General features: G+C 50.4%; 2 protein-coding genes across 2 annotated transcripts; one reads left to right on the top strand and one right to left on the bottom strand.

Annotated features, from left to right (window-relative positions):
* Nucleotides 1-5,127: 5,127 nt before the first annotated feature.
* Nucleotides 5,128-12,173, top strand: PHYSODRAFT_326843 (hypothetical protein; the record flags this gene model as incomplete). The annotated part of the gene is made up of 9 exons (XM_009522871.1): nt 5,128-5,134; nt 5,940-6,151; nt 8,374-8,584; nt 8,628-8,694; nt 10,838-10,949; nt 11,022-11,144; nt 11,220-11,561; nt 11,633-11,831; nt 11,905-12,173. 9 exons carry the CDS (start codon nt 5,128-5,130, stop codon nt 12,171-12,173), a joined length of 1,542 nt encoding a protein of 513 aa, XP_009521166.1.
* Nucleotides 12,174-12,839: 666 nt separating this feature from the next.
* PHYSODRAFT_312145 (hypothetical protein) lies at nt 12,840-15,232 on the bottom strand (the record flags this gene model as incomplete). Its single annotated transcript, XM_009522870.1, is given in 5 exon segments — nt 12,840-13,030; nt 13,050-14,034; nt 14,092-14,493; nt 14,584-14,751; nt 14,786-15,232. The coding sequence occupies 5 exon segments, from the start codon at nt 15,230-15,232 to the stop codon at nt 12,840-12,842; spliced, it is 2,193 nt and encodes a 730-aa protein (XP_009521165.1).
* Between the last annotated feature and the right edge of the window lie 91 nt (nt 15,233-15,323).

The following is a 15,323-nucleotide window of genomic DNA, read 5'->3' as shown; positions in this document are numbered from 1 at the left end:
GGCGTTGATGATTCCGTAGGACACCTCCATGTAGACGCGCTCCACCAGTCCACTGTTCAGAAACGCGGTGTCCGCATCCAGCTGCTCGATGATGTATGCTTCGGCCACCACCACCGACAACACCACTCGGATAGAGTTCATGTTGGCCACGGGCGAGTACGTCTCGAAGAAGTCCACGCCATACTTCTGCTTAATCCCTTTCGCCACCAGGTGGGCCTTATACCTGATGACTCGGCCGTGCTCGTCGCGTTTCTTCGCGAACACCCAGCGACAACCAATCGGTCGAGCACTCGGTGTCCGACGGACCGGCGTCCATGATCCGTTGTCCGCGTGTGTCTTGAGCTCAGCATTCATCGCCTTCACCCATTCCGACGACTCGTTGCTCTGCATGGCCTGCTGATACGTGGTGGGTGCATCGTTGGCATCGCCGACGTCTGGGGCGTAGACCAGCACAGCCTCAGCCAATAGGCTGTCTTCGTCCATCCTGGGTCGCTTCGGGGACGGCGGCCAGAAGTGGTCATCGTTGTCCGACTCGTCGGGACCACCTTCTTTCGATTTCCTCACCGTCTGCTTAACCATCTCCAAGTAGTAGTACCGGTATCAGGCGCGCTGGGTCCGTTCCGGCTCCGGATGGAAGACCATGTTATCGTTCAGCATCGGTCTCGCGAGTCGTCGGTATGTTGCCAGCTCCTACCCCGATGGCTCCTGCATCTCCACCTCCGGCATCCCCGTGTCCTCGATTGTTTCTTCCGTCGATTCCATCGACTCGTCGGCGACAGGTCGTTGCATCTCCTTGGGTATCACCGCTTCATCCTCGACATCTTCCGTCGACTGAATGATCGGCGAGCTCTCGCTGGGCGTCGTGTCATAGGTACCGTTCACCTCGCGCTCGTTCAGCTTCACCGACCTGGAAACCTTCGCCTTTTTCGACTCCAGGTCGTACACTCGGTAGCCCTTTGAGTCGTCGGCGTACCCAAGAAACATGCATTTGAAGCACTTCGGCTCCAACTTGGTACGTCGCGACTTGTCGACATGAGCGTAACTGATGGACCCGAAGACTCAGTCGAGGCTTCGACTTGAACGTCAACTCGTACGGAGTCTTGGTCGGGTGCATGCTGTTTGTCGACCGATTGATCAGGTAGACAGCAGGGCTGACCGCCTCTGCCCACCATACCGAAGCCACGCCCTTGTAGTGTAGCATGCTTCGGGCCTTCTCCATGATCGTGCGGTTCATTCGCTCCGCCACGTCATTCTGCTGAGGGCTGTACGGGACAGTCTTCTGATGCATGATCCCATTCATCCTGCAGATCTCAGTCATCGGCTTGTTCACGAACTCGGTGCCGTTATCCGAGCGCAGGCACGTAATGCGCTGTCCCCACTGGTTCTGGTACAGCTTCATGTACGACTTGAACTTGGTCGCAACTTCTCTCTTCTTGGTCAAGAAGTACACCACCACGTGTCGCGAGTAGTCGTCGACAAACGTGAGCACATACCTCGCTCCGCCCTTCGACTTCGTCTTCATAGGATCCATCACGTCCGTATGAACCAGTTCTAGCGGGCGAGTCGTCGCCGACATCGACCGCGACGGGAAATGCGCTACCGTCTGCTTGCCCTTCATACATCCTCCGCACAGGGTCTTCGTCTGCTGTCGAGTCGTCGGGAGCCCATCCGACGCCTGGCGAGTCTTCGCCATAGCGTCTCCGTTCAAGTGTCCCATTCGAGCGTGTCATAGCTCCCACTCTCCGTCGACTCCCGCGTACTCGGTATAGTACGCCATGTCCTGCTGGTAGTCCAGCATGTACGCCTTGCCGATCCTCTTCCCCGAAGCGATCGCCTTCGTCTTGTCCCAGATGACGCACGACTTCCGCTGGAACTCAACACTCATGCCAAGTTCAGCCAACCTCCCAACTGAGAATAGTCGCCGGTCGAGGGGATGTGGAGCACCTCCACCATCTTGATGTGCTTGCCGTCGATGCCCGTCAGGCGCACCGACCCTTTCCCAGCCACGCGGATCTTCTTCCCGTCCGCGATTGGCACATACATGTCCGCCGACGACTGGCTGTACTCGAACAAGTCGTCGCGGTGTGGCGTCATGTGCGCCGTCGCACCACTGCCGATCAGCCAACCCACTGATGGATCCTCCGCCACCGCGAACACCGAGTCGTCGGCGGTGTCACCAGTGGTTCTTTCCGGGCAGTCCCGCTTGATGTGACCCACTTGGTCACAGTTAAAGCACTTTCCCTTGAAGCCATCGACCTTTCGTCCGCCGTTGCCCTTGCGACCGAATGTCTTGCCGCCCTAGCCGAACTTCCCGTTGTTGCCCCTACCTCCGAACGAGGTAGCCTTCAATGCGCGCTCCGGGGTCTCCTTCTTCTCCTGCCGCTCGTACTCCTTGAGCAGCTTCTCCTTCACCTCGATGAGGGTCACGTCCTTCGAGTTCTCGACGATCGATGCGATCAACTCGTACTCCGCCGGCAAGCTGCTCAGCAGGGTGACGAGTTGTCGGGAGTCATCGAGCGGCTCTCCTAGTGTCTGGAGACCCACGATGAGCTCGTCGAACTTGTCCAGGTGCTTCACCATCGTCGCACCGTCCTCCATCTTGAACTCGTGGAGGCGACGAGGCATCGTCACGCGGTTATGCATCGTCATCCGGTTGTAGAAGTCGCGCAGAGTGTTATAGTCTTAGATGACAGATGTCGCAGACCGAATCTTCGTGTGGTGCTCCCCAGCCACGCCTTGAGCGATCAGACCGAGCGCCTTCATGTCGTTGAGCATTCAGGCCTCCGTCATATCCGTCGGGTCCTTCACCACTTGGACGTGCGCCAGCAGTCCCTTCCTCGCTAGCGTCATACGCATGGCGAACTCCCAGTGGAAGTAGTTGTCGCTTCCCAGGATGACTTCGGCCTTCTTGCTGGACGTCGTCATGTCGGTCGTCGGGGAGGGCTTGAGCTTGTTGCGGCTGTTAACCTCTTGGTTTGATGCTTGTGGTTGAGGGGGCAAATTCCGAAGTGAGATTTAATGTTATCCTCTCTCAAACTACTCTCTGGTTTATCCTCCTGCTTTCCTCCTTGTTATCCTTGTGCTCGTTGGTGCCTCTCATCCGATGGGTTACTCCCGCCATCCGCTTGACTTGACTTCACTATACCTGCGTCCCCCGGCGACTCTCGAACCAATCACTTGGGTATCCAGGGCCCGGTTGCCGCCGGCTCTCACGTCGCCGTCGGATCCCCCGAGTCATCGGCGTATGTGTCCACACGTTCTCCTCGTCCATGTGCATGTATTGGCGGCGCTCCCAAAGACTCATGAACATATTCTGGTCAGTCAGAGCCCTGGAAAGTATCTTGCTGCGAGAAAAAAATCCTTCTTGTTGCTGCCTAATTGGCTACCACTAATCAATCGACCCTGGAAATTTTGAGTAGAACCCACAATAGAGAAATTCCTACTGAATGAGTGTATCACTTGCTGATTGGTCTTTAACACATCGTTTTTCGCCAATCGCCGATAGAAAAAAAACAGCTGTGAAAAACTGAAGGCACCCGCTGCAGGGTTTATGGACTTTATCGTCGGATGTCGCCCGAATGTTGCTCCAAGAGCAACAGTAAAGCGTACCAGTGCATGTGTCCTACCTCGAAGCCATCGCTATTATGGCTGCTGTTGCTTATGTAACGCACTAACACTATGGTATCTATCGATACGAATGAACGAGACTCATATCAACGGCCCATTCAAAACAGGGTTTGGTAGTAGTCAGCAGAGTAGCAGCGATAGTAGTGATATTATTACTACTATAGCACTGGGGTATGAGCTTGATAGTAGTGATATAGATATAGTAGCGAAAAAATATGCCACTAGTAGTGATAATAGTAGTGATAATATCACTACTACTTTCCCCACCTTCAATCCACGTCAGATCTTCAAAAGGCGCGCAAATTGGTGGTTCTCAGCCCTTCCACCCTCGCACTTTGCGCTCTCTCGCTTATTTCTCAATCCCCGGGCGGGGGAACAAGCAGTAAAGCGCGCTAGGAGCACTCGCACTTCAGTAAATACTTCAAAACAGACAGCGACACAGGAGTTCAAGAACCCTAAGATCGCCGGTGGAGCAGAGTCACTAACATCATCCCCGACCATATCATCTGTAAGCCACTCACGCGTGATCGATTTAGTGTGTTATCTATAGCTCGTCTATCTACAAGGACCATTCATGTACGTATATATTATGCTGTGTGTGTACCCGGAGGCGTGCTTACTATCTCGCTGACTTCAGCGATCTAAGTACAATTTTCGGGTGCCATCGTGCGAAGGCTGCTCCTGGTGCGTTGTCGGAATTACCATTATGCTCAAAGCTGCTAAGTCTCACGGTTTATTTTGTGGATGAATTGCACTTGTTTAGATGCTGGTATTTTCGTCGGCGTTGCTGCGTTACTGGTCAGCTGCTACACTTGCTTGGGTTTAGCGGGGCGTGGTTGTTCAACAGTGTTCCTAGAACGTGTGTTCCGGCTGGTTATTCTGTGATGAGACCACGTTAAACAAGGATTGACAAATATCGAGTACGCAGAGCATTTACACTGCGGCACAGGTGTCTTTAGCTAGATTGAAAACAGCGACAGAAAGTGTAACCGCCGACAGTTGGGATAGCACTACTATAGTAGTGATATAGCAGTGATATTAGTATGTGATATCTACTAATGACGCCTCAGACTACTAATAGTAGTATTAGTGCAATCGGTTCTGAGTTGGATAGTAGTAGTAGTATCACTACTAGCCGAAATTCTCACTACTACCAAACCCTGATTCAAAAGAACTCACTCGTAGTGCCCAGACCTCCGGCTGGCTCGTGGGGGTCACGTCCATTTGACTTGGTTTTTGTAGTGGGACATGGATGGGGATGATGCCCTTATTATAGTTGCGAACTTCTACCAGTGATAATTTTACACCCTTTTGCGAGCAACTTGAATAAAGTATAGTATACAGATCTATGTGATCTTCATTTCCAAAAGTCGCATTTCTCGCCCTTTTAAAAAAATCACGGTACTGCTTTGGCATATCTCATGAGACATGCAATCTACTGTGATTTAGCGGTTACTTAGTGTCGGGTCGCATGACTTAGCTTTTGTATGCTGAATGATTATGTCACGTACCGTTTCTAACTTGTTATAAAAGATGGTGATTACTACATGTACTGTAAAAACTGTAATTATGCCTCCTCCCTCTAATAGTGCCCCACCCCATGAAATTTGACGTCTTTGGCTGGGGACTTGCGATAGTGCCCCACCCGTAAATAGAGCCTCACCCCAACCTTTTATCTGAAAAATTGAGCTTGATTCTGATTTTTTCCTCATAAATTCAAATATTTCATATCATAATCTTAAGGTTTGTATGTCGACTTACCAATGTGTTGTCTACTGTCAATTTTTTTATCGCTAGTTATTTTTGGTACTCCACTCCCTTTAATAGTGCCCCCTTGTGATAATGCCCCAGGTTGACAGGGGGGTACTGCTGCAATACCCCACGGGGCATAATTACAGTTTTTACAGTAACTTGAAGGAATGCGTCCTTTTGCAGCCTAATTATCTACCGTGTTTTGATAATCGTGCAAAAGGGCGAGAAATGCGCCCCTGCACTGCGAAAGGGTGTACAACAGGGCTGTGGAAAAAGTGATTGCGATTGTAATATTGCCGAGATTGTCAATCACAATAATTGATTGCTCCGTGATCTCAATCGGCAATCCCGTTCCCATACCGTCAAAATTCCAACGGGGTTGGACTGCTTCCAACCAAAACCGGTCTAGCAACGGTATTAGGTTTTTTGTTCAGCTGATATTTAACCTCACGACCGCCGATTGGATTCTCGGCCAACAGTCCAGAAGCTTCCAGGTTTCGTGCAACACTGCTTGTGCTACCTGTGCTGACTGTGCTGCTGTTGTCTCTGCGTGTAGACAGGCGCTGCTGGCCGCTGGGCCGTGTGTGCTGCTGGGCCGTGTGTGCTGCTGGGCCGTCTGTGCTGCTGGGCCGTCTGTGCTGCTGGGCCGTGTGTGCTACTGACGCCGGGCCATTTGCTGCTGGGCTATGTGCGCTACTGGGACGTGTGTTGGGTTACGCCTGTGCGCTCTCGTGGCGTGTGGCTCAAGTGGCCGAGGGTTTGGACGAGTATGGTGCTGTTGATGGATGCGACTTACCCGCGCCCATGGAGCTCGTGAGGTTGAGCGCCAGGCCTTCGGGCCTGGAGGATCGGGTTCAAACCCCGACATGGGCATCAAGTATTATGTGTTTTTGCTTTCTTTTTGGACAGGTCGGCTAAGAGAGTGCGTGCTACTCCTGTTGTACGTATTGTGTATCTTATTGCCTGTTTAGTGTGCTGCGTGTGCATTTAGGTGAGCGCAGGAATGGCGGAAGGGCAGAATTGGGTGTCGGGTCGACGACTTCGCCTTCATAGTAGCGGGTTGAAGGGCGAGAGCTACAGCTAGCACGTGTAACGGGCACGTGAAGGGATCGTTAGGATCCTTAAACAGGGAGATTCCCTGTTGCGAAGCAGTCTTCACACGCTTAAAGCGGAGAAATATCATACCGCCTAGCATATACGCATAGAATTGTCAGCATAATTCGTGGGGTTAATTAATACAAAAATTCAAAATCCTGCACGATTCGTACCGGGGTATACACACAGCTGCGCTTTCTCCAATTGCTCAGCCTCAGAACCACGACCGTAGAGGTACCACATCAACGCCACTAGCGCCGCATCCAGGTAGTCGGAGTTGGCGGAAGCGTGCATGTAGAGAGCCGAGATGATAGTCTTTATATCTTTCTTAGTACATGGTGGCGCTTGTTCCGTGACACCTTGCTCCGGCCTCTTTTCACAGTACCGATCTAGAGTTGATAGCATCTTTTGCAGCTTCTTAGCTACACATTGGCTCTGTTGCGGGTACAGATCCGCCAGCCAGTTCTTAACATTGCCAAAATATGATAGCACAGTGTTCTTGGACAGAGCTACTCCTTGCCTTCCTATTTTTTCACTAAGAACCACCCATACTTATCCAGAACAGCGACAGAAAGTGTAACCGCCGACAGTTGGGATAGCACTACTATAGTAGTGATATAGTAGTGATATTAGTATGTGATATCTACTAATGACGCCTCAGACTACTAATAGTAGTATTAGTGCAATCGGTTCTGAGTTGGATAGTAGTAGTAGTATCACTACTAGCCGAAATTCTCACTACTACCAAACCCTGATTCAAAAGAACTCACTCGTAGTGCCCAGACCTCCGGCTGGCTCGTGGGGGTCACGTCCATTTGACTTGGTTTTTGTAGTGGGACATGGATGGGGATGATGCCCTTATTATAGTTGCGAACTTCTACCAGTGATAATTTTACACCCTTTTGCGAGCAACTTGAATAAAGTATAGTATACAGATCTATGTGATCTTCATTTCCAAAAGTCGCATTTCTCGCCCTTTTAAAAAAATCACGGTACTGCTTTGGCATATCTCATGAGACATGCAATCTACTGTGATTTAGCGGTTACTTAGTGTCGGGTCGCATGACTTAGCTTTTGTATGCTGAATGATTATGTCACGTACCGTTTCTAACTTGTTATAAAAGATGGTGATTACTACATGTACTGTAAAAACTGTAATTATGCCTCCTCCCTCTAATAGTGCCCCACCCCATGAAATTTGACGTCTTTGGCTGGGGACTTGCGATAGTGCCCCACCCGTAAATAGAGCCTCACCCCAACCTTTTATCTGAAAAATTGAGCTTGATTCTGATTTTTTCCTCATAAATTCAAATATTTCATATCATAATCTTAAGGTTTGTATGTCGACTTACCAATGTGTTGTCTACTGTCAATTTTTTTATCGCTAGTTATTTTTGGTACTCCACTCCCTTTAATAGTGCCCCCTTGTGATAATGCCCCAGGTTGACAGGGGGGTACTGCTGCAATACCCCACGGGGCATAATTACAGTTTTTACAGTAACTTGAAGGAATGCGTCCTTTTGCAGCCTAATTATCTACCGTGTTTTGATAATCGTGCAAAAGGGCGAGAAATGCGCCCCTGCACTGCGAAAGGGTGTACAACAGGGCTGTGGAAAAAGTGATTGCGATTGTAATATTGCCGAGATTGTCAATCACAATAATTGATTGCTCCGTGATCTCAATCGGCAATCCCGTTCCCATACCGTCAAAATTCCAACGGGGTTGGACTGCTTCCAACCAAAACCGGTCTAGCAACGGTATTAGGTTTTTTGTTCAGCTGATATTTAACCTCACGACCGCCGATTGGATTCTCGGCCAACAGTCCAGAAGCTTCCAGGTTTCGTGCAACACTGCTTGTGCTACCTGTGCTGACTGTGCTGCTGTTGTCTCTGCGTGTAGACAGGCGCTGCTGGCCGCTGGGCCGTGTGTGCTGCTGGGCCGTGTGTGCTGCTGGGCCGTCTGTGCTGCTGGGCCGTCTGTGCTGCTGGGCCGTGTGTGCTACTGACGCCGGGCCATTTGCTGCTGGGCTATGTGCGCTACTGGGACGTGTGTTGGGTTACGCCTGTGCGCTCTCGTGGCGTGTGGCTCAAGTGGCCGAGGGTTTGGACGAGTATGGTGCTGTTGATGGATGCGACTTACCCGCGCCCATGGAGCTCGTGAGGTTGAGCGCCAGGCCTTCGGGCCTGGAGGATCGGGTTCAAACCCCGACATGGGCATCAAGTATTATGTGTTTTTGCTTTCTTTTTGGACAGGTCGGCTAAGAGAGTGCGTGCTACTCCTGTTGTACGTATTGTGTATCTTATTGCCTGTTTAGTGTGCTGCGTGTGCATTTAGGTGAGCGCAGGAATGGCGGAAGGGCAGAATTGGGTGTCGGGTCGACGACTTCGCCTTCATAGTAGCGGGTTGAAGGGCGAGAGCTACAGCTAGCACGTGTAACGGGCACGTGAAGGGATCGTTAGGATCCTTAAACAGGGAGATTCCCTGTTGCGAAGCAGTCTTCACACGCTTAAAGCGGAGAAATATCATACCGCCTAGCATATACGCATAGAATTGTCAGCATAATTCGTGGGGTTAATTAATACAAAAATTCAAAATCCTGCACGATTCGTACCGGGGTATACACACAGCTGCGCTTTCTCCAATTGCTCAGCCTCAGAACCACGACCGTAGAGGTACCACATCAACGCCACTAGCGCCGCATCCAGGTAGTCGGAGTTGGCGGAAGCGTGCATGTAGAGAGCCGAGATGATAGTCTTTATATCTTTCTTAGTACATGGTGGCGCTTGTTCCGTGACACCTTGCTCCGGCCTCTTTTCACAGTACCGATCTAGAGTTGATAGCATCTTTTGCAGCTTCTTAGCTACACATTGGCTCTGTTGCGGGTACAGATCCGCCAGCCAGTTCTTAACATTGCCAAAATATGATAGCACAGTGTTCTTGGACAGAGCTACTCCTTGCCTTCCTATTTTTTCACTAAGAACCACCCATACTTATCCAGAATGCCAAACAAACTCTTACCTGTGCTGTCCTTAGAAATACGATCATGCACTTCTGTGAGCGTCACCTCCTTCTTCGCAAGGAAGTCTTCGAAAGACTTCACAGCCGTCGCTCTGCTTCTCTGGCTGTTCGCAGGAACTAGCGATGCCACCGACATGCCTGTGTGCGTCGGAACGCAGAATGGAGTCGGAGATGAGCTGGCAGGGGTTGGAAACCTATGAATATTTATTCTATTTGTAGTTCACTTATGATATTTGTATGGCATAATCGATATCAAATCGCGTTTCCAACCAGATATTGTTGGAATATTCAGATCAGCGGTTGGCAGTCATTCCCTCGATTTAATTGGTCGAAATTTTAAGCAACGGTAGTGTCTATTGGTTGTAAATGCTAAGAATCGCAGATGACACACTCCTATCGGCCGGAAGCACCATACAAACTTTAAGGTATTTTCAGGGGTTAGAATCGCAGCGATATACTACCACATTGTTCCTATACTGATTTTGAGCCTTTGCCAGCGATCCGGTAGATAAATATGCAACGTCAAGCCTATGGAATCGATCCTAGCTCCTAAGAAGCCATTATGTGTCTTCTCCTGCTTCGAAATGCGGATATGAGGGGTCATTGGATGCCTGGATGGGGTGCACGCTCAACATGATGAATATAAGACCCAACATTGCATTTGGCCAAGGTTATTGAAGCTCAACACAAATGTAATCGCACAAGCAAAGGTCTTAGAGCGATAGCGCCGCCAAACCAGTAAAAATATGAATGTAGCAGAGGAAATACAAGCGAGAACTTAGATTGCAATCTTTTTGTTTGTGAGATTGTTGATATTGCAATAATTGACTGTTCCAGATCTGAGCCGTCAATCAATAAACAATCTATATTTCCACAGCCCTGGGTGCACAATGAAGACGTATCGTTTCGCGTGCGTATGCAAGAGATAACAGGGAAGAGGGTCATGTGCTGGCGAACGCATGAAGTTAAGTTATTCAAACATCGACGCTCGAGCCTAGGATGGTGCTGTAGTGAGCCAAAAAAACCATGATCACTTGGTTTAAGTATGAAGTACTGGGGTGCCTTCACTTTTTCACGTGATGTCCTCAATCTAACCTTGATTGACAAAGCAGAACTCCTTAAGACCGTTCGCCGTGCTCGCAATTCAATAGATCTAATGATTATCTATCGAATGGTCCAAACAGTTGTGGTGACGCATCCTTATTTTGTTGGCACACGGCGTGGTAGTGCACTGCTGTCTCTGGGCTTAGAGAATGAAACTCTTCAAGGGTGCGTTGTCGATATCCTGGGGGTGCTATGCGTGAAATGATGATTTGTGCTCACGCTATACTCGTTTTGTATGCAGGCGCATTGTGCTTCTAGCCCAAGTAGCTCTCCGGTTTTGCGTTAACTGCGTCACGAATAATGACAAGAACCAGGGGGTCGCTTGGGGATTGTTCTTCCCTGACGATTTCCAGGTGTGTACCGCTGCATTTGCTCTTGAAGCTGTTGTATGTGGCGAATACTGACTTGTTCACTGCTGTTCACAGAAAATATGGGTGGAGTGCCATAAGTATCGCAAGGTTGTGGCATTCACCGTGACGCTGATTCTGAATTGCGTCAATTCAAGCATCACTGGATCCGAGGATCTTGCTGCTCGTCGTGTTGATTTGGTACGAATGACAATGGAGTGACGGCAATTGCAAACCGTGAAGCTAACCGCATTGGGATTACATGTACTTATGCAGGTCTGCGCTCGTAACTTGGTAATTACAATTCTTCACCGCTGTATGGTGAAACCAGCCAAATCGATGAACACTGATGAGCCGACGCAAAGTGGTCCTCGCATTGACGACCAGGGCCCAGCGTTCGAGTTGATTTGTACTCTTTTCGGAGTACTTTTCCGTGATGGCCGGATCAAAGATCTGTACAACGCTGTGGGCGCTCACATGCTAAGCAAGCTCTGGTCTCGAGTTACTCCGGAACAACTGACGATGTGGGCAGTGTCTTCCACAAAGACGGCTGCAGCCGGTGCTACCCAAGAAGGAACCGGCAAGAATCTCCCGCTCCCTGATGGAACTTTCGAGTATGTGAAGAGCACTTGGACATACATTATCACTGCCGGTGACGAAGATAGGCCGGACGAAGCAGATGAATTCAGGAAGAAGGGTGGATCGAGCTGGAAAACGAGGCCAAGCTGATGGATCTCGACGTGCTTGGAGAACTGACTGTGGGTCACAACAAACTCGACGCGGATGTCGCCCGCGAGCTACTACTTTCACTGCTGCAAGAGCTTCAACGAGTTTGGGAGCTTGGCCGCCAGAACCCAACGTCAAGGAATACACGCGCGGCGGGTACAAGTGCGCAGCCGCTGAGTGGCGGGGAGCCGTTCGGGTACAGGTCGGGATTGATTCGCGTCATTGGCAACCTCAGCTTCCCACCTGGACCTCGTACGCGAACAGGGCTACTTGCCTTTGTTCCTCAACCACTGCAACATCGACGAGACGAACCCCATGATTCGCGAGAGGTCCTTGGTGGCGCTGTGCAACCTGTGCGAGGGGAACGAAGCCAACCAGTCCTACACCAATGCCCTTCGGCCACAAGGCATGGATGCTATCTCAAATGCGGTACTTGAAAAGGCAAAAATGTGTGCTGATATCAGCGAAGGTGGCAAGGTCACATTGAAAAAGGAGGACGAGTAGCTGCTACGTTTTGCAAATGGGATACAACTTGTTTTGCTACCTAGATCTGTCTTTACGTTCTAATGATTCTTCCGCGCTAAGTTTCCTAACTACTCTTCTTTTTACTGACAAATACCGATTCACTTGTTTCTGCAAAGGGGAAATTGCAATTTGGAATTTGCAATTCGGTCAGGTGTTTTTGACCCCAAGGACTTCTCAAAGTTAGAATTTGGACGGTCCTAAGCATAGGATTTAGAGCGTTCAGATTGCTGATGAGCAATATGCTGGACAGAATCCAGTACGAGTGTAGTTCTCAAAATTCGTGTTAGGTTTCAGTAAGTCAGCTTTCCAGTTTCTTCAGCCAGCTCAGCTGGACACAATTGTAACTTTTTTATTTCGTTATACTAGTATAATAACTAGTACCAAATAGCAATTCCCGGTAGTTTAAATGCTTAACTGCACTGGTGGCACGCCTCGGCGTTTCCTGCCGGACCTCGGGGTATTCACGGAGCCGCAGCGTCACCAATGTATGGACTCCGAAGATGCCCACCCAGCCCATCATTGCGTTGTTCATGTCCGGGCCCATGGTAGCACGAGGCACGTTTGCCGCGCGCTGCATCGTGCCCTGCGGCGTTGTTGAAATTGAGACTAGAAAACGTGGTCACAAAGGTGCCTTCCAACGCGATCCTAGCTTTCGTGAACTGACTTCTCGAGCTCAGTTTTTCGCACCAACCCATTCCAGACGGCGGCCAAGTCAGGTTCACTCGAGAGTCCGAAGAATTCAGCTCGATTCTCCAAGGTCGACAAGTCCAGCTCCAGTGCTTCGACCTCGAACCGGGAAGTATCATCCTTGTGACACGTTTTCAGGTACTTTTTGCCTTGGAACTTCGGTTGAACTGTAGTTTGTCGAGCACACGATCAACACGTTCGTCATCACACCAAACTTCTGCTTTGTCGACGAGTCCAAGTTGTCAAACATCATGCGAAACTTGCCAACTTCTTCCAGCTGCTTCGGTCCAAACTGCAATTTCGAACCATAATTCTTCAACACTAGCGCCACCATTAACGTTCGTGCATCGATATCGTCGTGTACACGCTTGCGCCCGACTGAAGAAACGGAACGTTTCACGAAAATTACATCCGCGGAAGAGGACTCGGGCAGCGGCTTCAGACACAAGCAGCTTCCCTCCTTCGCATCCAGCTTTTGATCAATTTCATCCATCAGGCGTGGCCAATCGGAAGGATTCGCTGTAGCCGAGTCTAGCGTTGCAACGCCGACTGTAGTCGTCGCTTTTGTGATCTTCGGTAAATCCACATGATCACTCGGAAAGTGGATCTCGCCCCACTTGTCAAACTCCGTGTCCGTACCGAAAAAGTTTTTCAGCACGGTGTGCGGTTCACTTGGCTCCGAGAAAAGCTCTTGGAACCGCTTGAGGCACGCCCACTCAAACACGGTCGCGTACGCTAGTGTGACATCGTCGATGAGAGGGTCAATGGTTCTGATGTACAGGCGCAGCGGCTGAACGATGCTGACGATCGCAGTCAGAATTCTTGGAAGCGCGTAGATCCAGCGTTCCATGATGATGGCAAACGAAATCTTTTTCTGCGGGGACTTCGGAATGTGCGGCCATTTAGAGTCGTCGCTCAAGTCGATCACTTTGTTTTCAAGAAGTTGTGGTTTCAGGCCCTCCAGAGTCTTTTGCCAATAGCGCAGCTCGCGGAAAATCTTTACCCACTCCTTTTGACCTTCTTCTGAGTCAAAACGGTTCACGTCAGCTTTGCAAAAAGCCTCGTACGACTCGTGAAGGATGAACATCTGGATCATTGTGCGTGGATGGCCACAGGTTTTCTTGTACATCTTCGCAGCAGCTGTAGCTACATCCTCATTCGATTACAGCCCCCATCGTTGCTGCAGAGTCATAGTGCTCGAATCGTCGACCCACGTGTGCCGGATAACCTGCTCGATTTTCTTGGGACGAATCAGCTGCAAGTTCAGGCGAATGAACTTGTGCTTACTGGAGCTGTGAGACCTGTCGTCTTTCCGCTCTCCCACATTCCGCAGGAATGGCGCATAGCCGACCAACAAGAAGTAGACGTGACGCGTGCTCATCCAGGTGCTCAACACGGACGAGCAGAAGTCCAAAAACAGGTTTCGCGAAGCCTCCTCAACCTTCGTGTCGGTACCATCGGTTCCGACGGACCAAAACCCTCGACCGATCTCGTCCAAAACGATGAACACAGGTCCAAGATCTCTCAACAAACAATGAACAAACGTCCGTGCGTCGACCGACTCTGGCGCGCAAAGGTAATTAGGCAGCTCGGCTCCGTCGGGCAGCTCCAACTCGTCAATCACAGCCCTTGCTAGCACAGCGTTAATGACTCAATACAAAGCTTTCTCCAACGTTTTAGTATCGCCATCCCAAGCATTGACGAAAACGGCTTGATCAATCTCCACCACGATCGTTCTGCAAGTCCTCAATGACCTTTTAAAGGCTTGAAGAGCGAGCACTCCCTTGGGCCACTGCTCGCGACAGCATCGAATGTATTGCCTCGCAAATTCGCTTTTCCCGATTCCGAGCTCGTTATCCGCAAGACGCGTCTGCTCGGCGGTTAAAGTTGGCGCCGATGTACACCGACTTGTGAACTTCACAGAGCTGTTTCACAGCCTGCTCCCGATCGACAAAATACAGCGTCTCATTCTGCAATGACACCAGAGTCTCGTGCACAGGTTTCCATCGCGGCTTTGGGGCAGCTCGCGGCTGCGCTAGACTTGACTGGGGCTGCTGCACCGATGGGATCTTCACCACCACGTGCACAGGGCCCTTCCCTGCTACAAGGTCCTCATCTGATACTTCGACCCGCGTGCTCTCCTCCGATAAGCTGTACGCGCGGAGTGTCGCGTTCCCGACGTTCAGCTCTTTCATGCCACTGGTATCGCGCACATCGCCCATCACGTCGTCTGCCGTCAGCCACACGCCTTCCCTTGTCTTGGCCAGGAAGATCTGCAGGTCCGCAGCACTACATTGGATTGCGAGCGGGTCGTTGTCCTTGATCGCTTTCTTCAGGATAGCCACATGCATCCGCTCGTCGATGAGGATAGTATCCACGTTCCTTTCTCCGACGATCCAGTAGCTGAGGAGTACCACCATCTTCCCAAGACTCGCTCGACCC

This window comes from Phytophthora sojae, assembly GCF_000149755.1.
Source record: "Phytophthora sojae unplaced genomic scaffold PHYSOscaffold_2, whole genome shotgun sequence".
Classification (NCBI taxonomy): Eukaryota; Oomycota; class Peronosporomycetes; order Peronosporales; family Peronosporaceae; genus Phytophthora; species Phytophthora sojae.
The sequence above is the reverse complement of the archived record's forward strand: the minus strand, read 5'-3'. Positions and strand labels throughout refer to the sequence as shown.